The sequence below is a fragment of the Branchiostoma floridae genome, chromosome 3, assembly GCF_000003815.2.
Source record: "Branchiostoma floridae strain S238N-H82 chromosome 3, Bfl_VNyyK, whole genome shotgun sequence".
In the NCBI taxonomy this organism is placed as follows: Eukaryota; Metazoa; Chordata; class Leptocardii; order Amphioxiformes; family Branchiostomatidae; genus Branchiostoma; species Branchiostoma floridae.
Window position 1 is genome coordinate 15,007,994 of NC_049981.1, and position 27,839 is coordinate 15,035,832.

At 41.3% G+C, this 27,839-nt stretch overlaps 5 protein-coding genes across 6 annotated transcripts in view; 2 read left to right on the plus strand and 3 right to left on the minus strand.

Moving 5' to 3' along the window:
* Positions 1-147: 147 nt before the first annotated feature.
* Positions 148-7,085, minus strand: LOC118411941 (3-ketoacyl-CoA thiolase, mitochondrial-like). The gene is made up of 9 exons (XM_035814465.1): positions 7,030-7,085; positions 6,390-6,556; positions 5,048-5,176; positions 4,295-4,411; positions 3,786-3,933; positions 3,362-3,537; positions 2,715-2,915; positions 1,704-1,858; positions 148-1,269 (listed from the first exon to the last, which is right to left on the minus strand). The coding sequence occupies exons 1-9, from the start codon at positions 7,043-7,045 to the stop codon at positions 1,188-1,190; spliced, it is 1,191 nt and encodes a 396-aa protein (XP_035670358.1). The 5' UTR covers positions 7,046-7,085; the 3' UTR covers positions 148-1,187.
* Positions 7,086-7,184: 99 nt separating this feature from the next.
* LOC118411939 (tubulin delta chain-like) lies at positions 7,185-11,873 on the plus strand. 2 transcript variants are annotated; one of them, XM_035814461.1, is made up of 7 exons: positions 7,185-7,306; positions 7,916-8,295; positions 8,790-8,960; positions 9,351-9,620; positions 10,352-10,464; positions 10,674-10,902; positions 11,264-11,873. In XM_035814461.1, the coding sequence occupies exons 2-7, from the start codon at positions 8,076-8,078 to the stop codon at positions 11,491-11,493; spliced, it is 1,233 nt and encodes a 410-aa protein (XP_035670354.1). In that variant the 5' UTR covers positions 7,185-7,306; positions 7,916-8,075; the 3' UTR covers positions 11,494-11,873. The 2 variants fall into 2 exon arrangements, with proteins under 2 accessions (XP_035670354.1, XP_035670355.1); XM_035814462.1 differs by having other exon boundaries at positions 7,268-8,295; positions 9,435-9,620.
* A 1,243-nt stretch (positions 11,874-13,116) lies between these two features.
* Positions 13,117-14,797, plus strand: LOC118411714. The gene is made up of 2 exons (XM_035814195.1): positions 13,117-13,304; positions 13,726-14,797. Exons 1-2 carry the CDS (start codon positions 13,117-13,119, stop codon positions 14,027-14,029), a joined length of 492 nt encoding a protein of 163 aa, XP_035670088.1. The 3' UTR covers positions 14,030-14,797.
* Positions 14,798-14,924: 127 nt separating this feature from the next.
* LOC118411974 lies at positions 14,925-18,899 on the minus strand. The gene is made up of 2 exons (XM_035814512.1): positions 18,765-18,899; positions 14,925-16,224 (listed from the first exon to the last, which is right to left on the minus strand). Exon 2 carries the CDS (start codon positions 16,101-16,103, stop codon positions 15,474-15,476), a length of 630 nt encoding a protein of 209 aa, XP_035670405.1. The 5' UTR covers positions 16,104-16,224; positions 18,765-18,899; the 3' UTR covers positions 14,925-15,473.
* Positions 18,900-25,563: 6,664 nt separating this feature from the next.
* LOC118411943 (free fatty acid receptor 4-like) overlaps positions 25,564-27,839 on the minus strand; it is a 23,494-nt gene continuing 21,218 nt past the window's right edge. Inside the window, exon 2 of the mRNA XM_035814468.1 lies at positions 25,564-27,029. Within this exon, the coding sequence (XP_035670361.1) occupies positions 26,052-27,029 (978 nt within the window). The 3' untranslated portion in view covers positions 25,564-26,051. The remainder of the gene's footprint in view (positions 27,030-27,839) is intronic.

The window sequence follows — 27,839 nt, forward strand, 5'->3', positions numbered from 1 at the left end:
TTTCAGAAAAAAATTGTAACATTGTCTTCGAGACAGAAGGATGCCAACAACAACTTTTTTCAGATGGCAAACCACACCAACATCACACAGATGTTGAGTGAAAAATTTAATGTTTTCAATTTAAAAAAAAAAGTACCCAGACACACATGAAGCTCAACACTGTAAATTTAATGAGGCACATATCTGCATGTAGAGTACAATCAAAATCATCACAATTGACTTGTCCACTTTTCTGCAGATGGCACAGTACTGTGATGGTTGAGGTAAGCTAGGAGGTCAAAACCTCCTTGGTCGAGGGCATTACCAGATTAGCAGCTATAGCAATACAAATAAGTGTGCAAGTCAAAGACGTCAACAGAACAAAAGCTAGACTTTGCCATAATGTTTTGATATTCAACAAATAATCATGGTTGGAAGACAAAGTAAAGAGAGCTTAAAGCTAAGAAATGTAACATTCAGATGACATATCATTATATGCCAATACTGCACTACAATATGATCAAAAACTACTTACACAACTTGTGTGCTGTGTGTTCGTATCAAGTACATGTGTATCTTGCAAGTATTTTGTTAATGGAATGGTTTCAATTTGGCAAGTGAACTGTAACTCCACAGGTATACTAGTATTCAGCTCCAGTTTGCAGTTTTATGTTCAGAACATGGAGGCAAAGGAATAAATAGTTGCATGAAGTTGCCACATTGATCAGCTTACACTTCAAATATTAGCTATCAACAGCATGACAACACAAGCCTCACTGCAAAGTTGAAAATCTCATGATGTTGACAAATCCACTTCAACTTAATACACTCTGTTCAGGTTTATCTTTATAGTTTTGCAGCACTTCCTAAGTCTTGTTGTAACGTTAGTAATACAATGGATTTTGAGTATTCAATCTCTTTGCACTCTAAGTGCTCTGTACTTACATGTAAAGGAAAGGAGACTCGGTAAACACAAATCGTCCCTCAAATTGACCTTTCATATGCATTCATATAAGCTGTTGCCTACCTCCCACACAGACATTTCTTTTAACTTTACCTCTGGTAAAGTACACAAGATACTGACAAAATGATCCATATTTCAGTGTGCATCCATGAACTTCAAGCTAGTGTACAGTTTGTATGATATATAATTTCCAGGCAGTATTGTAGGTTGATATGTCACTGCAGGATGTCAACATCTGATCAGTTTACACACTCTCCAACAGTACAGCGATGCCCTGGCCACCTCCAATACAGGCTGAACCAATGGCTTGCTTTGCACCCCTCCGTCTAAAGGGGGAAAAGAGAGAGAATAAATGCATGGAAAGTATTATCACATCTATTTACATGTATTTTCAAAATAACACTAAAATCTACAGTTTCTATCACATTGAATACTGAAAGAATTTGAGGCTATATTACTAATACAGTGTATATTCATACATGTCTGTACAAAAAATAATAACTCTGCTACAGTATTTGTTCAATTGTAGACAACATATAGTGAAAATGGCCATACTGTACTTGGTGTCCACTCTAGGACAAAACAAATTTCTGACAAGATCAATCCTAGGTTGATAACTCTGGCACTTGGAGGCACCTTTTGTTATATTTGTAGCTAGTATCACATACCTACTGATTGGTACTACTTTCAGGTTGACTCCAATAATATTAATTGATTGATTGTTGATTGATCAACAAGCAATTGATAGAAAACCTTGTACCTGAGTTCGTGCACCAGATGGCCGACGATCCTTGCCCCAGACGCTGCGAGAGGATGTCCAAGAGCGATGGCGCCACCGTTCACGTTAGTCTTGTCAGGGTCCAACCCAGCAGCCTTCTCCACAGCCAAGTACTGAGCAGCAAAAGCCTCATTTACCTGAAGCAATAAGAAATCAAAGATCTCATATCTCTGTGAATACATGAAATACTTTCAGTTTTTATGAATTTCTTGTTTAATTCATTAGTATAAATTTGGGATGATTCTCTTTAATACATTTTCCAACTGACTCCCACAAGTTGACAGGCATGCATATGGCAGGTTTATATAAGATTCATGATACAATCTATTCTGGAACCTTTCTGGGACCTTTGATCTCTAAGTTCCTATCAGTGTTTTAGCGATGTAATAAAGCATGTTGAAACTAGCCACTCTTCTGCATTCAATTAACTATGGACATGAAAGTGAAACATCGAAAACAAATCTCTGTAAAGCTTAATGTTAGTAAAGGTACTGTAAATGCATTTATGATCGCGGGGGTTTAATTTTGCGGTAGAGGGGAAAAGCGGTGGTTTTAAGTTTGCGATAGCACCATGCACTGCAGTCTCTTACTGCCAAGGAAAAATGTTTGCGGTGGTCTTAAGTTCATGGTGAAGCTGCCACGGCGAAAACTGCGAATATCAAATTACCACGAAAGTTTCAGTAATCCAAAGGCAGAGGGTTATTATTAACTGTGTTTGTGTCTAGCTCTAGGGCATGTTACTGGGAGGAGGATCCTAACCCTCTCCTCCCACCCTTAACCCCGACTGAAGTCAGATATCCATTGTGCGCCTGGTTGGAGTGTGAAGTGCCCTCTCAAGGGCACAATATCAGTGCATGACAGGATTTGAACCCAGAACCTCTGGCTTCAGGGCTTAACACCTGGCTGCACACCCTGCATTTACGCCACAACATGCCACATGACCCCAAGCTCCTCTACATGGAGATAAAAATACTCTTTACAACAAAGTCTCACCTCCACCAAATCCATATCACCCAGTTTTGTCCCAGTCTTCTGCAGCAGTCCCTCAATGGCAGGCACTGGACCAATCCCCATGATGCTGGGGTCACAGCCGGAGTAGTGGTACCCCACCAGACGAGCCAGAGGAGTCAGGTTATACTTCTTCACAGCATCCTCTCCTGCAATCACTACAGCTGCCGCTCCATCACAAACACCCTGAGGGGAAATGGCATTCAAATTCGGAAAATTTCAAACTCCATATTTTCTGACCTGTTTGACCTGTTATCCTAAACACATTAACTTTAAGTTGCTAACATTCATGTAAAAATATGTCCTATGTTAAGGTTTAAAAATCATAGAATGTTGCCAACACTATCTTTTTCAAAGGTGCTATATTCTAACTAGCACTGTCTATTTGAGGTGTAATAATGCTACTTATTATGAGGGACAGAAAGATGTAACAGCCATACATAGCCATACACATGTAACATTACCAGTATGCCATGTAGCTGTTCCAAACACTGTCTGGTCCCTACGGCAGTTTTACCAAGGCATCTTTTTACCTGTTTTTTCCCATAAACTGGCTAAATTTCATGAAACAATGCTTCAGTCCAGTGTTTTCTTTGTTCTTAAGTAACTGCCTCCAAAATGTTGACTTTTACCGAAGCATTGGCTGCCGTGACCCTTCCATTCTTCTTGAAGACAGGCGGCAGTTTGGACATGGCTTCCATGTTCGCCTGTGGCCTCGGGTGTTCATCTACCGTCATCTCTTCCTTTCCCTTCTTCACTTTCACTGTCACTGGTGCCATCTCTTCATTAAACCTGCCATTATCGTGTGCTACAGAAAAATATACAGATTTGTACATTTACACACATTTACATGATGATAGCACATAATGATGACACGTTTACACACACAGGACAATAAGCTACTTCACAGTTTAAAGTGCATGTGTGCTCTGTCATACTGTGGCTTACATTGTTTGTGTATTGCCAGGAGAAACAAAGGGGAAAAAACTCGTCTCTCAGCAAAAGTGAAATAAAAGAATACAAAAATAGTAGATAAACAAATGAATGAGTCCTGACCATCCTTCCATCGTTGCTGGGTCTTGACAGCGTAGTTGTCGCAGTCCTCACGCGAAATGTCGTACTTCTCTCCGAGGTTCTCCGCTGTCACTCCCATTGGTGTGTTAATGTGCTGGTCCGTCAGTCCGGTCCACAGGGTGTCCTCAAGCTGGTGATACAACAAGATATATTGTGGAGTCACGGAGGCCATCTACCCTACATCCATTATCAAGAAAGGTCAATATCTTAAAATTTAAATCCTCCTTTGCTGCTTGTTAAAGGACTAATTTGATTCATGATCAAACACTTGGTTGGCAGTTGAATTCTTAGATGCTTTACCTTAGTTTTAAAACAAAAATAAACCTACTCCCCAAGCCGATGTTGAATGGAGAGGTAGTTTTGCTCTTCTGATTGGTACCCATTTTCTGACAGCTGACTCCTTCATAAAACTGGTGCCAATCAGAGGAAGGTAACTAGCTCTAACGGTCCAACCTCTAACCTACACTATTGTATATATTAATTATCCTTACGTTGAGGTCCAACCCCAGTCTGGTGCCGAAGCGAGCATCCCGCAGGACGAAGGGAGCCTGGGTCATACTCTCCGACCCACCTGTCAGTACGATCTCCGCATCACCCATGATGATGTCCTGAAATAGAGGGTTGAAAATGAGTCTAAGAATGCTGTAGACAATATTTCAACATTATATCCAGTTGCTTGAGTAACTGCTTTTTGGCAGACAATAGATCAGCAATGATTAGTCACATACTGGTATCATTATTCATCTGCAAAAAAGCTCCACTATTTGTTGCTCACTTAACTTTTTTTCTGAGATTTCTGAGAGAGTTGAGTATCAAGTTATAGATGTTGATATCCTACATGAATATGTCTGTATCTTATATCTCATTGGCGGACAATCACTGTTTTAGAATACACCTTTGAATTATCTATTACCTGACTTAGCAGGCTAAGATTCTGTATTTAGCTGGCATATACAAATGATAGCTATATGCAGATAATTAGCAAATTGAGTCTTTAAATTGACAAGGTCTAAGATCAACACACCTTTCTGATAAATTTTTTTATTGCTTGAACTTTCGTTTATTCATGAGAAGCTCAAACAGCCTGCAGGACGTTTGTTATCGAGATTATGACGGAGGAAGTAAAGCAAGACAATGATTACATGATCAAAAACCATTAACTTACACATATATTAGACATACGCAACAAAGTTCGCTTGTTTTTCAATTATTTCATTTTCTGTTTCATGACTTAGCCCCTCTACCTGTGCACCATTGATCATAGCCTGGAAGCCAGACCCACACAGACGGTTGATGGTCAGAGCGGAGGCAGCCATCGGGACACCCACTCGCAATCCAACATGGCGGGAGATGTACGCTGCATCCTTGGAACTCTAAAACAACAAAAACAGCACATGTACTTGTATAAACACAGGCGACAGGCCAACAAGTTTTTGTTGAATTTTGGTTCCAAAGTCTTAAGTCTATATAGCGCCCGACTAAAGTTTGACTGAGTATTACACAAGTGAGTTCCGATCGAACCCAAAGGGCGCACCCAAAACTCGATAGACTAATGCCCGTGATATAAAAGGCTCCCAACATTTGAATATTGAACATTTGCCCAATTGGATCCACCAATGACACCTAACGTTTTAAGATATAGTCTTTGCACAAACATAACATGTATAGCAGTGGCGGCGGCCGAAAAATATGTTGGGGGGGGCGTCGCCCCCCCAAAAAATCAAGCTGAAACCTTGTGTATTTTTTTGATGATGGAAATTTCATTCAATCAAACTAGTTTAACGTCAAAATTTACGCCTGAAAACGCAAGAAATGACGTTTCAGAGAGTCCCGATTTAAAAATTTCGCCAGAGTTCCCTTGTGACGGCTCGCGTCTTCGGCCATGTCGGCGTAGGACAATATGTTGCGGGAGCGTCGCTGTCAAAAAACTTTTAAACTAAGTTTAGTTTACAAGCAGAATGTGGCCCTCAAATGCTGGAAATGACGTTTCAGGCGGTCAAGATTTCAAAATTTTCTCCGGACCTCCCTAGCCGCGGATGACTAAGTGTGCCTCCGGCGCTCACAATGACATGGTGAAATGGTTGAGGCGTGGGTCATCGCCCCTTAAACATCTTTCTTTGACAAAAATTGCATCAAATTTAGCATAGTCCCTCAGCAAAATTTGTCCCTCAAAATACAGAAAATGGGGTTTCAGAGGGTGCAGATTTTAAAATTTCCCCAGACCAACCTTGCGACAGCTTGCACCTTCCGCACTCGAAATCGTGAATATATTTGGGGGGCATCGCCCTCGCTAAAACCATGTGTCTTTCTAACAGAATTGCCATCAAAGTTAGCTTAGTCTCGCAGCAAAATTTGGCAGTCAAAACGCAGGAAATGGCGTTTTAGAGGGTCAAGATTTCAAATTTTCCCGGGGGAGCATGCCCCCGGACCCCCCTAGGATGGTCGTGCCTCCGGCGCGACAGGTATTGCCTTTGGCACTACATGTGCGGCATAATTTTGTCAGTAAAAGTTCGCCCCCCCAAACGAAATTTGCTGCCGCCGCCTCTGTATAGTTCTGGTAACTTTATATAGCTTATGTGAGCATACCTGGATACAGTTTCCCACGATAACAGAGCTGACAGCCTCTGCCGGTACGTTCCCTGCCGCCAGCGCAGCCCGCGAGGCGAGCTCACACAGGTCGGTGGCTGTCCGGTCCTTCAGCTTCCCACCAAACGCGCCGAATGGCGTACGCTTGGCAGCTACGATAAAAATTCCTATAGGAGAGAAAAGTTTTGGTACAATATATGTTTTTTCTCTTGAGCAACCCCGACTGTAAATCACATAGTAGAACAACCAATGATAGCATGGCAAATTTTATTGCACAACATACAACTATAGTACAAAAATACCTACATTAGCTTTTAACACACTAGGAAGGTTTGTTGTAATCTTTATAGAGTGACCATGGAGGTTGTTTTTTTTTTAAACTCCTTGGGGTAACAAATAAAATGAGATCACTTTTCTTCCTTGCTTTAAAGTTAAAGTGACCTCTTTGGCTCAACTGATGACCTTTGAGACGTGTCACCGAAAAAATGAGATTCTAACCTTATTTTCCCCCTGACATTTACATATAATCATACCAGTCTTTATCTGAGCACCAAGTGTACCCTTCGAGATCGAAAAAAAGTGGTTAAACTTGTCGTAACAAGTGTTAGAGCGACCGGCGAAAGAGAAAACACAAACTTACCCCGACTCAGCGCCATGTTGGATCTAGAATAGTCCAAGTATTTGTAGTGAAGGGGTGGGGAAAGTCGCGTAGTATCTTATTACTGTTTAGATGTGTAAAAAATAGACTTCAAATTATGTCATACGTTTTATATTGTTCAAAATACATTTGTTAACGTTGTATTTGAGTGGTATATTGTTGAGAATTAAGCATTTATTGGACGCATTAATGTATCCTTGATCCCCATAGGATAATCGTCTAGCCCACAATGCCACTGGGAAGCCATCATGGTCGGAGTGTAGGTCTTTTGTGTTGGCTCTCTTCAAAATTCACGGTTTCTGTCCATACTTCCAATTTCTTGTAACCCTCTTACTTTCACACCACCCTCCTTTATCACAGCTATATTTCTGAATGCCTCAGACGCGATGAGTATCGTCATTTTCCTTATCTGAGCCGTAAAACAAGGAGTGGCTCATGCCCCCCTCCCCCACCTAGGGGTTTTACGGAGTGATGACAAGGAACTTATGAGATGTCATAATTTCTTCTATCCCATACTTTTTTTTTTTTCATTTCACGTTTTCAATATAATTTCATCTACATCTTCCATGGTGACTCCCACTGTTGTCTGTGATGACCAATCTCTGCGCAAAATCTTAGTGACAACCCAAGATTTATATGAACATAACTTGGTTGTCGCGATGCGAAAACTGAGAGTCTGAGACCACAGTTTAGCCTTAGTTTGATATTTAGAAGTTGTCTTCTTTAGAATGCCTACTGTCTTCATTTCTTTTGTTCTTCCATTCTTCCTCACATGAATTTCTTTTTATCATTCAATAGCAATAAACTTGTTTGAAGCTCTGCAACTTAAATGTTACAATATGTACTAAATGTGATTTTTGTATTACAGATATAAAATGGTTACAACGTACAAGAAAAAACACCCTCAAATATACACAAAAACATCAATACAGAGAATAGTGTATCGAAAAGTCCTTTTCATAAAATGATAAATACATGTAACAGACACAATTCAACATTGAATGAGATCTGAAGCATACTAGCATAAGATGGCAACTGTGTATGTACAAGTTGGGCAATGTGGGAATCAAATTGGACAACAGTTGTGGACCCAGGTCCTCCCACTAAAAGACACAAAGGAGGGGATGCCCTTCTTCAACATGGACGAGAAGCTACGTTCGGTCCATGTAGACAGCGAACCCAAGGTGCTGCGTAGACTGGGACTCGCAGTGAAGAAAAAGAACCTGGAAGAAGCCAATCTAATTGCAGGTACATGTATTTACAAAAAATCGCTTGTGTCTTTCTGAAGGTAGAACATGATATAGAACATAAGACAGGAAATAATTGAGACAGAGCATCTTTGTAACCTGGTATTCCATAATAGGGATCCATTCGTAAACAAACAAGCAAACAAACATTGGTGGGGGTTCAATCCCAGGATTGGTCCCACCTAGCCTGACATAGCTACCAAGTTTCTTGGTCCTTTCACTTAGTAACCTCACCTAGTGCCTCCAAGATGTTGAGGGATTGCATTTGTCACCTCAGATGGTGATGTAAAGTCAGCAGTCCTGTGCATTAGGGAGCTTCTGGTGTTATTCTCAAGCCTCTGTACGTATAAAAAAATCAATTTAATATGATTTATCAAGAAGACTATGAGTAAAAAATTACAACTAGCTTTGGCTACACAATTACTTAGCAAACCTGACAATGAGAACTCAAATAAAAATGGCATTTCAAGTTCAATTTTCATCATGTTGTTTCAGGAAAAAGAGGGCGTGGGACCAACTGGGCACTAGGATACCACGGTGTGAGGAGGTCTGAAGGCTGCATGTTGTTGGACCAGACAGTGGAGGCTGTGAGGAGGGAGGTGGAACAGTGCGACTGTTTCTCAGGGATGGTTTTTATGCACAGTCTCAGTGGAGGCACAGGGTCAGGTACAATTCTTCTGTTTTGATATTCAAATTGATATTGCAATTGAGTGCATGCAGGATTTTGAGAGGACAACACTGGAATTAAGTCGGTTCAAGCAAGATTTTAACCTCCTTGGTTCAAGGTTTGAACAGCATATGTGGAAGGTGAAAGATGAAGGTCGCTAAGTTGTGAACAGTTCTTGTCTAGACCATGATTGATACATGTCCATGTATTTTACCTTTCTTTATGTCTTTGGTCAGTCTCAGTCAGATGCCTTCAACTTTGACCTATCATCCACAATATACAATGAATACATCATGCTGCACATACACAGTTCAAACCTTAAGCCGATTTATTGATATGCAGGCATAGATTTTCATATATTGACGTATACACATGCACATTTGCTTCAGGTCTTGGCGCTCACGTCATTGAAAACCTGAAAGACCACTTCCCCATTCCCTACCTCATGTCCGTGGCCGTCGCCCCCCACGCAGGCGGAGAGAGTCCCCTCCAGCACTACAACTGTGTGCTGTGTCTGTCCTGGGTACAGCAGTACACTGATGCTGTCTTACTGTTCAACAATGACGATGTGCTGTACCAAGTACAGCACCAACAAAACAGCAGCAAAGCACAAGTCTCTATACCCGAAATGAACCAGTACATTTCAAACTGTCTGGCAGGTTTGAGTTTTTCTATTTCTATTGTGTACAAATGTACTTAGAAATAAGCTGCATCACAGTTTGAACTACACATGTGAAATGTGATGCAAATTGTGGGTGATATGTCAAAGTTGAGGGCCCCTGAGATATAAACAAAATATATCTCAACATGTGTCAAGATCTACAACTAACAGTTAGGGGCATCACCTTTGACCTCATGCATGTGGAGTTCAAACTGTGAACAGGCTAATTCTAGCTCCTGTTGATCTTATGATTTCCCCAGTGTTTCTGTGTGCCTTTGTCTATTTGGTCATCAACATGGAAGCAGCAAATTGACCATAGATGCAACACTACATTTCAGATTTGGACATACAATCGCTGGCAATTTTAAAATGTTTTTTGGCTGATTTGTGCTATTTCTGATTGACAGTGTATTCTAATATGGCCAAACTTGATTGGTACTATTCTCAAAGTAGAGCTTAGGCTCTGGCTGCTTTTTAAACATTTGTATGCTTTTTTTCCAAGCTTTCTATTTTATACCATTGTCTTTATGTCTCTTTATACCTTAGGCTACGAGACATGGAGGAAACGGTACAAAATAGAAAGCCTTAAAAAGATGGCAAAGAACAGTTGGATAGTAGATTGGAACACCAGCCAAAACACTCAGAGGGTCTATATGCAAGAGACTAAATAGACTGTGAGTGTAAAAGAATAGGGCTGAATGCTTGTATTCCTCTTCTCTTTTCTTCCAGGTTTGTTCCTGCCCACAGACAGCATCACCCCACCACCGGGGATTCCCCTGGGAATGGAACCATGGGAGCTACTCAGGTCCGTGTGTCCCATGCCAGCCACCAAGTTTGCACAGGTAAACAGACACAAATCACACTACTATAGTGCCAGCTGTGATTCAATAGATAGTTCCATAAGGTGCATAGGTCACTATAGGCTTGCTCTAACGTACACAATCAAAGCCAGAGAGACACTTATCATAGTAATGGCAGTAATGTAGTAACTGTATTTTTCTTTCAAAAAATGGTATCACACCAATGTTTACTGAAGTCTGTGGTCTCACAGGTGAGTCACCACATGGGTAGCAGACTTGGCTGGGACGCCATTGCTGCTCACGCCATCCAGATGTACAAGAAACAGCATTCCCACAGGGACAGGGCACTGTCAGCTGTCGTGGTGGCACGAGGCGATAGCAAGGACGATTTCCGCAGGTACAAGCCTGGCGTTGAGAGAAAAGTTCGTGCAGGGTGCAACTGTGTGGAATGGAACCCATTCCCTGTGGATTTCTGGACAGGTAGGACTTTCGTTTCTTTGTTTTGTTTCTTGTTCCCATTTCTGATAAGCTGAAATAATAACATAATTGAATACTTGCCCAGATTCACATAAAAGGCTTGATATTATATTAAAAGCCTTTACATTTGTATTTCCATCAGTTTTTATCATGATTCCTTAAATAAATCAAAATCAACAAAAATAATTCTTCCTCCTGGAAAAGTATTATTGCAAATACCAAGGAGGTTGCAAATACAGATTGCCCATTGAATAACAAGATTAGCATCAATACATAATCAATAGTATTGCAAAAGTGTGGGAACCATTGCAATACTTAATTCCAAACATGGTGATTTTTGAAAATTTCTTCTTCCCTTCTTCAGACAAAAATTCCTTGTCAGGTCACCCCGAGAAGAAGTCGCTGACATTGTGCACCAATAACTCTGGCATCACTGGTTACCTAGAGCACGTCCTGACCAAAGCACGGCAGAAGTACGACGCTAAGGCCTTCCTACACTGGTACTGGAAACATGGCTGTACTGACCAGGACTTCAGCCAGGCTTTTGACACTGTTGGAAAAATAGTGGAGGACTATAAAGAAGCTGTTAGATGATGGCAATATGTCCATTTTTATAATGTGTGTGTATAAATTCTATAATGAACACTGTAAATGTGATATAATCAAAAGGTATGATGTAATGAATTGAAACTAGTGTATATGCAAGTTTTAAAGTACCATTTCATGTTGACCTGATGTATGTTTGTGGTACCCAAAATCCGTGCAGCTGTTTTGACTGTATTGTCTTGTTTCAATTCAATAAAAATGAAAATAGATTAAAGCCTTATTTGCAAAATATATGTTTAAACAATTTCTGTACATATTATACACATATAAAGGTTATTTTCCTGTACTGATTATTTTCCATTTTCTATTTTTTTGTTTTGTAGGTTATTTTTCATTACTGTACATATTATAGACATATATATGTATATTAGGTTATTTTCCTGTACAAGTAAATCCTTACAAGGGTTACAATAAAGTAAAAGAAAATAAAAGAAAATGTATTCATGTTTTTAGTAACTGCAATATGTTACATCTTACAAAATGTCTCTTGTACCATGCTTACTTTTTCAGATTATGTAGTTTTTTTGTGTGTCAATAACTTCTTGCTTGCATGATTTTTATCTGAGCTGAAATCTGGCACTCATTATTTAGATTTAACATAGAAACTTTAGCCCGAGTACCATCCTCCGTAGTGACCGCTGGTCCAATCCTTTCACTGGCTATGCAAGCAAAAGTATTGAGCCAGCAGTCACTACCGAGAATGGCACTCAGGCTAGATAAACATCACGTAGACCAAACGTTAGTCCTGATTGAAGCCTTCATTTGAAGCGTAACTGTCGCCGATGCATGTGAATACCACTTCAGGAAGACCGTGTTGTAGAGGCTTACAAAGATAGCACACACACAAAGATAACACCTTCAATTAGCCTACTTTAATTACATTGCTCTGTGGGGCTTTAAGTCCTGTACGACTATTTAGGACTCGCTTACGAAACCAATGAAGTTCTTCCATTAAGCGAAGCTTCGGCGTGCAAGCAGGATTTGTTTCCAAGAGATCAAGATCACAGCGTCGGCAGACTAGATATAGCATCTGCGCACAGTTGTGTTTGACAGTGAATGAGGCATCTTCGCAGTGAATTTTCCAAGCAACGTACAAAAAGGTGAGAAAATGCGTTTTGAGAACTATCAAGGATCATATGGAAATTTTGCGTCTAATCATAATTTTACTGGAGATGCATGTGTGAGAATCTAACGACGGAGGAGTTTGTTTTTCTCTTGCCGCAAGTTAGACTCAAAGTGGCGGGAACATGAAATGACTCTAGTGCTAGTAACGTTGCGAAGTCTCCTTAAATGACATACTTGTATTCTATACATGCATGTGATGCTGGAGCTTTGCGCAAACCAGCATGATTTGTATGATGTTTGTCAAGCGAAGTTCATCAAGATTCAGATCTGTTTCATGTATGGAAATGCAAGCCGATATACTACATGAATGTCCCTTGAGTTAACATTGCAGTGTAAGGATTTTTCTTAAAGCGAATCTTCTACATTGCACACTTGCGTTTGAGTGCGGTGAAAATTCAGTTTAGAGCAACTTTATTTGTTGTCATATTCAATGATCAGAAATATAAACTTGATATTCATTCAGCCCCCTGTCTTTAACCAGTCGCCATGGCCTTAAGCCCTGAGCTGGCGGAGATCTGTTGGGTGACCCACCGCGGGAGTTTCTGCCCGCGGTACGGAGACGACCCCCGCAGGACGCACTGCTGTCTGGTCGGGGACAAGGTGGAGTGCTGCCTGCCGTCCTCCAACACAACCTCCGCTGGGCACCTCAACGGCTTCGTCTACATGAACCTCAAGTACGATTAAAACGTTATTTCACTAGCATTCCCACATACTGCAACTAAAATGCAAGAAGTTCGGAAACTTGAATTCGGTGGTTTTTATCATAAGAAAACGTATTTATTGCTATTTACAATGATACTCCGTCTGATTAATAAGCGTGTATATTTCCCTTTAAATGACACCTCGTCTGTTATGGTCATGCTTTTGTGCAATGGCACTATGGCCTTATTTCTCTATTTTACCTCTTTAATTTCCTCCGGGTAATTGACAGGGGTACGTTTTTTTGTGTAAGCGTCCGAAGCTATAACGCAAGATCAATTTGATGAATTTGTTTGAATTTTGGTATGTCAGTAATTATTGAGGTCCCGGGAAACATGGCGATCAGTTAGGGCACCACAGCAGCATAAAGTCCAAGCTCCTTTGTTGTTCTTGCAGAGCCATAGACATCCACATGTTGGTGCTAGTCGGCTGGTGTCTCTCTCTCATCATCATCATCATTGTGGTTCTGGTCATCTGCATCTGCCGGGGCCGCTGTACATGCCACAGGAAGCCGGGGCCGCAGCAGCGCACGGGGGCGGGGAAGGCTGCCTCACACCCCGCCCAGGGTCCGGGACAGTCCCCTGACATCGCAGACCGCCGCCGTCTGCTGTCTGTCACCAACTGGTTAGGTACCTCGGATAGCGCCAGGCCAAGTCTAACGCCCTCTAACGCTACCGACATTGAGATGTATGACTGCTAGTATTACCACGCATGGGAAGGCTAGTTCACCTTTATCCGCAGGGTGACCTATATCCGCTGTATTTAAAATCAAGGTACCAGCATTAAGTGATTGCAAGTCAACGTACGGTGGTTTCAAACTGCGATATTTTGAAAGTATCAAAATTTGAAACCACCGTCAGTCGACTTTATATCACTACGCCGTTTTTCCATACAATGGATATTAAGTACCTGTGGACAAAGGAGAACTGATGTTACATCAGTGTCCGGTACGTCTGTTGATATATGTTTCCATGTGGGTAAATTTAGACAGAACTGAGTCAGCTTACACTTTTGTTACAGATCGATGTATACATATATGTGTCTTATGTGACAGAGACCGACGGAGAAACAAAACCTTGTAACTTCATCTTTATGCAAACCCAAGCTTTATTTGACAACAGTATGATAGGGCTAATCAACGAAAGGGTTTACACGTAGATGCATATCAGTAAGTAGCAAATGCCAGAAAAAGGAACATTCGTCTTGATCATGTTGTGATAACGACGCTGAACACAGGTGTTCAAAAACTCCAGTTATTTAGTCTGGTATTTTCTCAGTGATCCAGCTACAACTTTGTTTTTGACGATAAACCCTCAGTTGGAAGGGTTTGAATTTAAGATAACTTAAGCTGAGAAAACAATTGAAACTGTGGATGTGGAATTTAAATCTTACACACTGGTTTCTAATACCCCCCTCACATTAGGCGCGATTCGATCGAACGACGAATCTGCGAGCTCTAAATTACGAGGAGGCATGACCCTGACGGGAAGGGGGAACTCTGCAATTTCTTCGTCGGCATCAGGGTCATGCCTCCTCGTAAATTAGAGCTCGCAGACTCGTCGTCCGATCGAATCTCGCCAAATGTGAGGGGGGTATAAACGTTACCAGCAAGATGCGTCTCAAAAATAAAGACTAGTTAGGCTTTCTGCCATTGTAAGTGCTTGTTGCACAAGTAATTAAAACATTTCGAATATTAATTCAAGACAAAATCAAACTAATTGAGTCACAAGAAGTGTGTTGCATTGTGTATATACTACAGAGTTACTTTTCAAGGCTTCTGTAACTCTTAGTTCATAGTTAATGTTGCACATCGCTTCTTCTTAAATGTATGGCTAACATTTTGAAATAAAAGTGTTCATGACTGACTGTAACTACATATTGCATGATTTTTTGTATCACATGTTTAGTATTGAGTGTATTGATACATATATTTCAGAGCGACGGGAAAATTATGAAGGAATCTGTGTTTTCAACACACGGTTATAGCCATTCACTGTAGAACAATCAGTTTTAAATCCGAAACTTAGCAAGTTGTGTACGCTGATAGATTTGTCTCTTCAACTATCTTTCACTGTGGAAAGTTAGATGGCCATGGATGCTAGATTATATCACTTTATATCAACAATATTGTTTTAACATGGCTGTTATGTCCTCTTCGTCTGCACTGGTGCCCTGTCCCCCTCCAGACTTAAGTCTAGTCCAATCAGGGAGGATTTCTTTGGTGGTACCAGGGACGCCTCTAGCTTACCAAACCTTGGGTCTTCAACCGCTTTGCGGTTTTGTAGTTGTCCCTTCTCGTTCTTTCCACACGACCCCTCTAGATTCAGCCTCTGTGTCTGAACAAGTGGACCGTTCAACGTCACGCGCTTTTCTATCAGCACGGGCTGGCGCGGCGAAATTTCACGAGGGCTCTTCGTGTATGTTCGGCCAATTTCGGGTAGCTTCGATTTCGCCTTATCGACACTCGTGGCTTGCTTGCCGCTCGGGACACGAGTGCCGTACATGAACTTCGGCTTCGATTCCAAGTCAGGAAACTCGTACGAGCCGGGTTTGTCTCCAAACATTTTACTTTCTTGTCGTTTCAGGAAAGATATCCGCTGGTTTTCCAACATGGCCCCCGTTTTGGTCTGCTCCTTCCCGATATTCGCCAGCCGCAGATCTAAGAGCTTGTTTTCACTGAGGTTGTCCCGGAGTAGAACACGTTTGAAGTTGTTGGGTTTGGGAAGGATGTTTCTTCGGGTGTTGCTATTTGACTCATCTTCAATGTCCTTCATGTTGTCCCAGTCTCCCTAAAAGATCTTTCCACTGGTGTAGTAAAGAATGGCCGTCCTCTAGCATTGCTGAGGAGCAGTCAAAGAGCTCTGGCACTGGACTTTCAGACTTTCTAACGTAGACCTGAAGAAGGAAAGATCAACAAATCATTGTTTAAACCCCTGTCACGCAGTAGGAAATTCGATTTGCCAACAAGACTGCGAACTTTCAATGTTATTTTCGACAGCAATACCCCGGTGTTGTCTAAATCATCGTGCGATTTTTCGGGATCAGTCGACGTTTAGGTCAATGAGCCCAGTTCATTGTCCATTAGGCCACAGCAAGTAAATTTTATGGATGACATCAGCGCGCGCATTAATTTTCGCCTGATTTCAGAAAAAAAAAGATTTTTTTTCTTCTGCAGGGATGGTCAACATGAAGATAAAGTGAGCAAATGTTTTGTGTTGCAGCCTGATAATTGTACTTGTAGAAGTGACACTTGCGAGGTTCCCAGGACTGTAGTTGTAGAAATGAAACTTATTGGATAGTTGTAAAAGTGACATCAATATGGAAGCTATGAGTGGGGTTTCCAACTTTGTTGGTGATGCCAGTCTACCACACTAGTGTCACTTTTACCACACCAGTACATGTCTTAAATACAGGAATTAATGCCTTGTTGGCTCTGATACCATGTTTTGTCCCTTTGATTCTTGGCAACAGTCATCACAACTTTATGATGCCTATTTTTGAAAATCATAGTCATCTTGTTTTTTTTCACCCATCTTGTTGTTTTTTTCGCCCTATCGCACTATTTTTGCAGTCTGCAGAGGATGTCATCCATAAAATTTACTTGCTGTGGCCTTAGGCTGATTTCCAATACTAGTACGTGACAAGCGCTTGTCGACTATATCACAGGTTTTTTTTCATGATAGCTTTGTCTCTTCACATAACTACATGTATAGCCTAGGCTAATTTGTTTGCCACAGAGAATGGTGGTAGCCCTGGACATATATGATATTTCTAACCAAAGATATAAATACGGATACCTCCTTGAAATAATAAAACTGTTTGTTAATGTTTTGTTTTACTTCTAAAAGGCTTTCTTGTCTGGGTTAATCTCCAATAAGCGCTTAGCTGTAGTACGTGCCTATGAGTAAAACATATTGGCGCATGTGGAAAAATCTGGAATTAAGCCAATTTCATTTTTTTTTTCAACCTTCATTTTCTTTGACCCCAAACACACCGACTTGCCTAACATGAAACACACCACCATCACAAACATACAAACACCAAAATAAATCGCAAGTGACTTAATACACTGCGCCTCTGTTCGTAGACCTGATTATTTATCACATTTATTTACTTCAGAAAGTATTTCTGTCTTGAAAACGTGATAATGGAAAACCCGTTCACGGAGGTAGTAATCCTGCGTGCATACCACAAAGAAAGATAGAACTGAATATGGCACTAGTTTTCTCATCGATTGGTTTGAATTCTATCGTGACTGCTATTGTTGTTTCATGTACGTCAACTGTCACTATTGATTGAATAGTTAATATTCGTTATCGCCATTTTCATGATTGCTAGAAGCCATTACGAGACAAACTTTTGGTCCTGGACAATCGTTTATCATACTACACGTGTGTCATCATGTGCGTAACTGTATACACGATAAGTGAATGCTGTTGTTAACGTTGAAGGATGAGTCCATGACCTGAAAGGACATTGTAATCAGGCTATTCTCCTTTGTTCGAACACCTTGTCTTGACAGATATTACATGTAATGTGCACGTATGTTGTGGCATCACAACCTATCATATCGATTGTTCATTATCTTTCACGAAATATAAGCTACTTTCATAAACTTGACTAAACCGAGTTTGAATTCGTACCAGAAAAATATCAAATGTCCTCTAGCTCTAATTGACCGCAAATGCTTGCAAATACGACGATGTTGATATCGTTTTATCGTCTTTGTGATTCTACAAACACACACACACACACACACACACACACACACACACACACACACACACACACACACACACACACACACACACACACACACACACACACACACACACACACACAACAGTACAGAGAGAGACTCGAGTGTATTATTCACGGGACCTCGGTCGATCGATCTCTCAGAATCGCACGATGATCGAGAAAACACCGGGCGTGTTACTGCCGAAAGTGTCATTCAGAGCTCGCATACTGGTCGGCCGATCAAACTTCCTGCCTAGTGATATGATGATAAGGAATTGCAGATCTTTCCCAGGTATCACACACACATACATCTTCTGTTACATACGTAACAATAGATATGAATCCATCAGAATTACTGAAAACATTCTATTGTTTCAAACCTCCCTTCACCCTTTCCTTTGACTAAAAATGGTTGCTAAACAACATGAGCCAACAGTTGTCCTCGATACTATATATATAAAGTAGCAGTATGATACGATATTTTAACAATGCAAGAAAACGGTCTACACCTAGACTATAGAGGAGTCTTGTAGGACGTATCCTCACCCATCCGCAACAGTTTTCGTTCATTGTAACACTCGAAGAGTTGTACAACTTATAAATGCTTAAAAAAACGTAATGTCACAGAAATGTGCAGTTTTCTTGTTTGCGAAACATAACAAAACAAGCGAAAAGAACAAGTACCAAAGTCCTACCTTTTACGACCCTCCATCACATAACAGTACAAGGGACTGCACTCTACAGCTAGCCATCAATTCAATGTCAAGTCACGCGTGCTTCGCAACATGGATATGTCATCAATTATTTACACCTCCTCGTAGAGAACAATGGACTGCTCCAAGAAGGTAGGAGGGGTGTCTGGCATCATACTCACCAACTTCACCAAATGGTGTCTTATAGAATTGTATACAAATACTCAAAGGGGATTTGAATTTCTCGTTCTAAAGATATTTGGTACAAATCAACTCATGTACGTACATGTATGTCCTCTGAGTATAGGGTCAGTGGTAACGTGCGCTTTTCGCTACTTCGTTACACAAAAGATCCTGCTGAAATATGACCAATTTTGTAATTTTTTACATTTTAATTAAGAAGATAGGATAGTTTGTGGGTTGAGAGAATTAACATTTCTTCATATACTTCTTTATATTTAGTTTAAGCTAACGTTAACAGAAAACCTTTATAACTCAGGATATACATTCATTTTTAATGGGACTCGGAGTATGTAACCTGCATGATAAGATATGCCGTTTGAACGCTCGATGGCCGTGGATAACCTTACGGACGGATGGTGTCATTGGAATTGTCTACCTGGTGCAGTTCAAGGTGTCCATATTATACAGGTTTAATGTGATCACATACCATGAAAGAATATGAGTAGCTTTTGGGGGTATTGGCGTCATTTATTAGAAAGAGTTACTACATACAGTAAAAGGAAAATCATAAAAATCTTTAGTCTATTAAGAATAAAGCAGGACTTTAAACAAGACAAGGAAAAATTTATATCGATACAAGACATGTACCTGTATGTGTCACCATGTAAGCTTTACCACATAGAACTTTACAATACGCACAGCTTGCTACAAGTGACTGAGAAACCATAACAATCGACTGATATATTACGCTGTTACGGGCACTGGTGCAAATTCATTATCATCATCATCTTATTATCAAACATCCCATCTAAAGCCACTGTTACTCATTCAGGACCTTCCGACGACTTTGGTTCCAACGTTAACCACTCCCCAACCAGGGGCGCTGGGTGGGACAAATGGAGTCCATCTTATTTAAGCTCCACTTCGCTTCTCTGATAACATTCCCAAGCAGAATTTTGACATTCACAACTTTGGTTTTTCAAAGTTTTACAGTCGGCCGGCGCAGATGACTTTTAAACCAAGCAACTCCCAAATACAAGTGACCCTGCTAATAACTAACTTCCACCGTGATCGTGATCTGGCCGGGTCGAGAGATCATGATTGTGTGACAGGGGCTTTACCTACATGTACTGATATCAATACTGACAACCATACAAAGAAGAACAGAATAGGATACAAACACTTGTCACCTGCCAAAAGGTATTCTGCAAACTCATTCCTGTTCACGACAGAAAAAATATCAACTTGTCTGCCTCTCATTGTACCATGAATGTGGTCCAAAGCCTACTGTAGGGTCCTTGTGCCGCTGGTTTGTTCAGCGCTGATTGGCCGCCGGTTGTTCAGAGCGGCTTTCCTCTCATACAGAACCGGATAAGTGCACAGACTCATTAAGTGACCCCCTCTTGAACGGAGGAGTAGCGGTTTGGGTGTGCCACTTTAAACAGCCCCCCTCCCTCCACCATGGCATGTTTTCCACAACTAGCTCATGAGATAGTATACGCTTTATACTACCTGTATTTTAAAGATACTATAAAGCGTAAGCTATTTTATCAGCTATTGTGGGAATCATAGCGCATGTCATGGGGGGAGGGGCCCGGGGGCTGTTTAAAGTAGAATTATTCATCTATTTGTGATGCATGCATGGTATGCCTAAAAAAACACAGAAAAAAAACGGGACATTGATTGCAATGTCAAGACCAAAGAACTTGATATTTACAGTAGAACAAGAAAACTACCTGACAAATGAACTAAGATTGAATCTAGCAGTTTGCAGTGTACAATCATCACAACTATCTTCTATGTTTAACGTTAGGAAACAAATTCTCAATGCACCTGTGTGTATGCTTCATATGTGTGGTTTCACTTTTCAATACATTCAATAACCTTTAAAAGGTTTCTATGTAAAATCATGTTCCGCTTATTTTGTTCTGTATCCATTTTGCCCGTTACGTCAACACTTCACATGGTCTGTTGCCTTATCAAGGCAGCTCACACTTCAAAGCACATTTACTGAAACGCGCCGTGGAACCCAATCCCAACTAAGTGGATCCTAAAGTACTGACTACCACAAAAGTACTTCTAAGGACTCTAGGACCTTAGAATCCACTTCTGGACTCACAACTACGTCAATACTATTGATTGAAATTAAACATTTGCAAAGTTCTACTTTTTGGCGACGTCTCAGGGGCGAGCCATCATCATCATCATCATCATCATCATCATAGTGTATCTTACTACACCGGTGAAGTACAGTCCGAGATACAATTTTTCCAGTATGATCTGTCCTTCGTGGCAAACACTAAACTAGACCCTGACAGTCAAATGTCTCTTTCTATCATTGTCTTTAAAGTTATGCATGGTCGGCCAACTCTGCGCCTTCCTTCTGGCAGCCAGTCCATCAGTCTCCCTGCAGACTCGTTACCACGAACCACATGCCCTGCCAGGGCGAGCCGGCGCCGCCTCACCACAGACGAAATGGTTGGGAGGGGTCCGTATACTTATTTGTTGGTTAAACAATCTCTCCATGAAGCATTATACACCTTTCGTAACATATTCGTATAAGTACCATCTAAATTGTTGCTCTGGACTGCTGCCATAGCCCGTGCCTCACAACTATACAGTGAAATGGACTCGGTAAATGCTTTAAACACTTTAGTTCTTGTGTGCTTTCTGACGGGTGCATTCCATATCTTTTGTAGAGAGTGGAGAGAACTCCAAGCTTGAGCAATCCTACAATCTTTCTCAGAATTGGTATGACCCCCTAAATACTAAAAAGTTTGCTACACGCTCAGAGCTGTCAGACGTAGTTCGTTGCTGTGACGATGTTGGGTTTATATGCATGTATTTTCTTTTGAACGGGTTTCAATATAAACCGATGGCCTGACATTTTAATAAAACAAATATCCGATGATTTTGTAATTTCAAACCATTACAAGAGCTGGACATTCTATATGAAACACGCTTTTTTTTCTGAGTATTTGTAATGGGTTTTGGAAGTCGGATGGTTTTGTGATTTAGATGACCGTGTTTGATACCTATTTGACTGCATTTCGATCAAATATGTATTTAAACAGAGAAACTGTCTGTTATGATTTTACGGAAAGTCACCGCGTTCACGCTTTTTGATCGGTTGGATCCTGTCTTTAACGGACAAAGTGGGCTCGAAATATAGTGATTTCGTCTTTCCCTGGAATGGTCCACTCCTTCCGACGAACTACATTTTCCAAACACAGCCTAAAGACCACGTTTCTTTCTGCTTCTTCTTCTCTTCTTTCCTCTTCTCACTGAACTTATCTTCTTTCCAACTTTTGCTTGGCACATTTGTTGGCTTGTCTTCTGATACACCTCCTCATTGATGTAGCCATCACGGTAAAAGTGAGTCAAGGTTTCCAGGTTTTCACACTTCTTGGGCAGCTCACAATATATACAGTACGGCTTCACTATATTCAATAGTGTTTCTCGCTTCCACTGTTTGGTAGTTTTACGGAGAATGTTCGGGGGCAGACGCAGCGATTTGCCCGCACGTTCTGCCTGGATAGATATATGACATTTATAGTCTCTTCTGAGCAACAAGCAGATATTGATGTCTACCGTAAAGCCGGGGCTCCATCTTGTACTGTTCACCTCAAAAGGTGGCTTCCCCCTGTGAAACGAGCAGGGATCCTGGCATTGCCTACTTATCTCCTGATTCAAATCTTTGAAATATTTGACCTCTCCCCAAAAATCGTTGCCGCTTGACTTGATCCTTCTCCACAGTGACTTGTTGAAGTGGTCGTAGAGTGCATAGTCCACGTAGCTCCACTCCTTATGAGTCTGTTGGAGCTGCGTTGAAAGTAGAATCTCTTGACCATGGCGATGTTTGACGTTGGTACTCCTAATGTAGATGATATCCTGAATTTTCCAACACATCAAACGTTTTAGAAGGACCAGCGACTCGTCTAAGTACTCTGTGAGCATGACCAGGTCGAAGTCTTGGTCAATCGTCCGCACGAACGTTTGGGTGATGTCCTCTCTCCTACCAGGGTCTGAACCCAGCGTTACCTTTTTGTTGTCGCTAGGAGGAAATCCGAGATCCACAGACATAGAATTTTGAGTCAGGCAAACGGGTAAGTGTATTCCGTGTCCGCAACTGCGATCGTATTTTGCCGGATTGGCCAAAAACGTTGCGATGGAATTGTTAACTTTTGACAACCGAAACTGTTCCTCGTAATGATAGAAATTCCAGGCTGATTTTAGGTGATTTAGAGGTTTTCTAATAATTGTAACATATACCGTGTCATTCGGCATGATTTGTGGAAAACGCGTTCTGTTATAAACAGTGTGGTGCATGAATATATCAAAGGTTTGATTGGGAGGAGGAGGCATGTAATGGTGTGGATTAAGTGTGTACGGGTACATACTGCTCCACACGCGCCACGGATTGGGAACCACTACATTCAGCCTGTTGGTGTATGCATACCGACTAAGTACTGACCACGAGAAAGTGGATCCTGCTACTTTGTGGTTTTTAGGGTAAGCAATGCGTTTTCTCTCTCTCCCTCCCTCGCACTCCAGCCACGGAAACGATACTTGACGAGGCGGCGGTGGTTTGACAGCTGGCGACGTCATATCCATGCGCAGGTTGTTCTTCACCGGTGCAAGCGGTGTCTTCGAATTGACGATATCTATGTTCAGATAACTGAAATATAACGGGGAAAATTAAAGGTACGTAGTGAAGAATCTGACCGACCAAGCTTATATCAAAATAAAGTCACGGTTTTGGGTAATTTTTCTCCATCATCAGTTGAATCAGCGTTGTATATAACACTACATATTCAGACTTGATTTTATACCTTTGCCAAAAAGGTTATATTTCGGTGTGTGTGTGTGTCTTTGAAGAAGGCCACCATAAGTCGAGAACGCCTGCATTGTTTGATATTTGGTATGTGGTTATCCTTTCTTCATCACCCTCACAGACATAGTAATCTTGCGTCTTCAGCTTGTTTATTATCAGGTCCTGGTAACGTTAGTAGAAATACCACAGTGACTGTGAAGAAGTAGAAGACGTCTGCGCACACACACAACTAAGGATCTATTAAAGGTTATCAGGACCAGCACCCAACACGAGAAAAAAGATAATTGTGAATTCTAGACAGCCTTTGTTTAATTTGTTGACCTTAAGATATGGCAATAATTTGTCACGGCAATGACGTGGACTAAAACACGTCAAGAAACAACCGAAACCGAACCTCTGCTTGGAGAGTATGTGTGGCAGTCGGTTTACGTGTTTTAGTCTCTACTGGACTTCATGGGAAGCCAACTAGACTTAATGATATTCCAGATGAATTAGCCGACAAGAGTCACCATTTGCAAAACAAAATTTAAACTCTGTGGACGGGTACTTCATTCAGTCAATTTGGCCAATCTCCTATATTTTCTAGTAACATGTGAAGTTCATCAGAGAGTAGCTTTACCTAACATGTAGGATCCCAGCAAACAGCAGGACGAACATCAACAGGAGCATGATGAAATATGCGCGGCGTTGTACCATGGCTGCAGAGTGAAGACCACTGGAACATAGAGGGTGCTTTTGTCCATTATCATTCACACAATGCAAGGTTCATAAGGATCACACATTCACACACACACACACTTCCAAATATTTGAATGCATTTTAATAGAACTACAATAGGGCTGGCCTACCTGTATTTGTGGGTTACTGCCAACAACAACAGCTACGAATGTCGCTCGGCAAATAATCCTGGCCACGTCCACCCTTCTACGGAAGGGTTCCGTGTGTTGCTAGGCGATAGACTGCAAACATGTCAGTCAGACTTGATAAATTATTTATGACGAAATGCTACAAAAGCCTTCTTTGCTGGAATAGAATTTTCAACTTTAAACAACTTATGTTATTTGGGTGGAGAAGATGGTCAACTGATATGATCGATGGAAATGAGGACTTTATTTGAGGTCTTATTTGCGTAATCAATGAGAAACATTTCTGATACGTCACTTGAAAATGCAAGGGTCCGTAATGACTGCCGTTCAGTGCCCTACCATGTCTGTCCCTTAAGTCGTGAAGTCTATAACTAACGCTATTAAAACACGGACTATAAAGTAATTATTAAAGTGCCTTTCCTAATGGCATGACGTAGGGCCATCACAGCGGATCGAATTCAAACCCGGGGCTTCCGTGCCAAGCACGGGAACCATTACACCACATGATGACGCATATCTAAGTTGACATTTACCTAGTCAGGACACATGTACATGTCATTGATTATTGATGACGATGACGTTTTGGAATACTGCCTGTTCAATTGCTTTAACTTTCACCTTATTTATTGGTGTGAGTGAGAGATAGAGAGAAAGAGAGTGTGTGTGTTTGTGTGTGTGTATGTGTATGTGTGTGTGTGTGTGTGTGTGTGTGTGTGTGTGTGTGTGTGTGTGTGTGTGTGTGTGCGTGTGCGTGTGCGTGTGTGTGTGTGTGCGTGTGTGTGTGTGTGTGTATGTGTGTGTGTGTGTGTGTGTGTATGTGTGTGTGTGTGTGTGTGTGTATGTAGGTCGTATGGCGGTGACAAAATAGGATGCCTGGTTGCAGTAGCTTTTATACCGGCAACCTGTACTCGCCCATTTCTGGTGGTCAAATGCGAATGAAGCACACAGGTACGATTTGTGATCAAACAACTTATTGTCTTGTTTTCAAAATGTCCTCTAGCTTTACAAGGGTATTATCGTTCTTGATATAGAATAACTAATTTTTTAAGTCACAGTCAATGCAGCTACTACAAATCAAATGCCTTTAGGAACCTTAAACCATTGCATATTGTCCCACACAGGCCTTGGCGTCTTCCTGTACAAAAATAAGACAGTTTAGACTGTTAAAAATAGGAGTTTACATATGAGATAATTATATATAGTTAATTAGATAATTTCAGCCTCGTGACGCTTAAAAATCTTCTAACGTTGCCGTAAACTTTTGCATTTGTGACAATGATTATGGCAAAATACTACAAGTTCCAAGCAAATGTCATCATGGCAGATTGTATCATTTGTATTTGTTCAATTGTGAAATGTATTAGCGAACAACAAAACAAGCTATGTCTGATGAGAATTACTGTACGATCATGACCTACAAAGTTTCCGCACGCCATTTCGATTATTCTGATTAAGAAGTCCGTAAAACACCGGGTTGAGGATGGCGTTACAGAGCGTGAAACACAGGACAGCCACAAAATGATGGGACTTCAGTACGTGTCCTTGGATGGTGTTATCTCCGTCAAACTGAATCAGCAGAATCATGATCATGACAGGAAGCCACATGATGAAGAACGTCACAACCAGCATGATCAGAACCTTCACTACGCGGATGTCCTTCCCCGAGAACGGTGAAGCTTTTATTCTTTTCAAGTTCCCGATGTTTACTATACTTGATTGCCGAGGCAATGTACTTTGGTGTTTACCAACGCTCGCTGGAGAGTCTTTCCCTCTGTCGGAGGAAAGCGAGGGGAGAGGTATGTCTCTTGTCGAGTTCAGCCGAGCGCGCGATGACCAGAACGTTTTGAACACCCTGTAATAGTTCACGCTGATGATAACCAGGGGGACACAAAACGTCAGAAGAGGAAACGGTATGGTAAAGGCGTACGACGCCCCCGGCGCAGGCCATACCAACGTGCAAATCATGACGTCATCATCAACTATACTGAAGGTCCTTTCTTTGAAATATAGAGCGATCGGTAAGCAATACAGACCACAGGCTGCCCAAGCTAATATCAATGTCCCGGCGAAGTGACGCTTGTCGTAGTCGATCCATCCTTTTTTGAACGGCTTGACGATTGTGTGGCACCGTTCCACACTGATGAGAACCATGGTCCACATGGTGACTGTAGCGGATAACGTCATGGTGTACATCAGTCCGTGACACACACCCGGCCCCATGGCCCAGCTCTGAGTGACCCGTGCGGCGGCGATAAAGGGGGCAGTACTGGCCAGGAGGATGTCCACACAGCACAGGTGGACGATCAGGTAGTTGGTCCAGTTGTGCATCTGTCGGTCCCGGGTCAGCACCAGGATTAGGGTGATGTTGGTGACGTAAGCTGCAATCTGCGGAATCAATTGAAAAATTGAAGTTGTTGAAGTACTACAAAAAGGACAATAACGACCGTGAAAGGTTTCAACAGAGACGTCTTCGGTATACATCCCTATTTTAGCCTTTTACAGACGTTTTACGACTTGTCTGTTATTTTCATCAGTGCTTGATAAACAGTTTCTATCGATGCTAAGCGAACTTGTCATGCCAGTGCAAATCGAATAGGTCACAATAGGTCAATTTGGATTTGCAATGACAAGTTCACGTAGCACGATACAAACTGTCCATTTGTGCACTGATGAAAACGACAGACAAGTCTAGGAAATGTCTGCAGAGGAAAAAAAGAGGGCCGTGTACAGAATACGTTCAGGACAAGAACGATTCTAGCAAGTCCCAAAAATACAACATAGCAACTTCAAGGCTGCAGTACCATCATGGATAACCAGTCGGAGCTTCAGTACCCACCAAGGCGAAATGTTGGAATTCTGCCAAATTGCTATTTAATTAGTCACGCCCAATAGTACTAGTCAACTTCAACAACAATACGTAGATAATCAAAAATATCAAAAACATAACTTTATTACGTACATATTACTCAATACCAACAAGCATATTTCACCCCTTCAAATTATGTATTTATATACTTAACGTTATTGATTTAACCTGCGAGAGTCTTGAGCCAGCTAACATGGAACCATTAATTTTGCAACAAATTAGTTACTGTCGACACAACGACACGAGAATTTTTCTTAGATTACCGAAACTTTTCTTAGATTACCGAAACTGAGGCTGAACCACCGTCAAATGCGATACTAAGGTACAAA

What these genes read in the sequence shown, in the direction of transcription:
- LOC118411941 (XM_035814465.1), bottom strand. An exon ending in GACTGGGGTTGGACCTCAAC is followed by an intron (nt 3,934 to 4,294) that starts GTAAGGATAATT and finishes TTGTATCACCAG; the next exon opens with CTTGAGGACACCCTGTGGAC. An exon ending in GTGATATGGATTTGGTGGAG is followed by an intron (nt 1,859 to 2,714) that starts GTGAGACTTTGT and finishes TTATTGCTTCAG; the next exon opens with GTAAATGAGGCTTTTGCTGC.
- LOC118411939 (XM_035814461.1), top strand. Translation starts at nt 8,076, where the DNA reads ATGGCAACTGTGTATGTACAAGTTGGGCAATGTGGGAATCAAATTGGA. An exon ending in CATTTCAAACTGTCTGGCAG is followed by an intron (nt 9,621 to 10,351) that starts GTTTGAGTTTTT and finishes CTTTTCTTCCAG; the next exon opens with GTTTGTTCCTGCCCACAGAC. An exon ending in CAGCCACCAAGTTTGCACAG is followed by an intron (nt 10,465 to 10,673) that starts GTAAACAGACAC and finishes GTGGTCTCACAG; the next exon opens with GTGAGTCACCACATGGGTAG.
- LOC118411714 (XM_035814195.1), top strand. Translation starts at nt 13,117, where the DNA reads ATGGCCTTAAGCCCTGAGCTGGCGGAGATCTGTTGGGTGACCCACCGC. An exon ending in TTCGTCTACATGAACCTCAA is followed by an intron (nt 13,305 to 13,725) that starts GTACGATTAAAA and finishes TTGTTCTTGCAG; the next exon opens with AGCCATAGACATCCACATGT.
- LOC118411974 (XM_035814512.1), bottom strand. Translation starts at nt 16,103, where the DNA reads ATGAAGGACATTGAAGATGAGTCAAATAGCAACACCCGAAGAAACATC.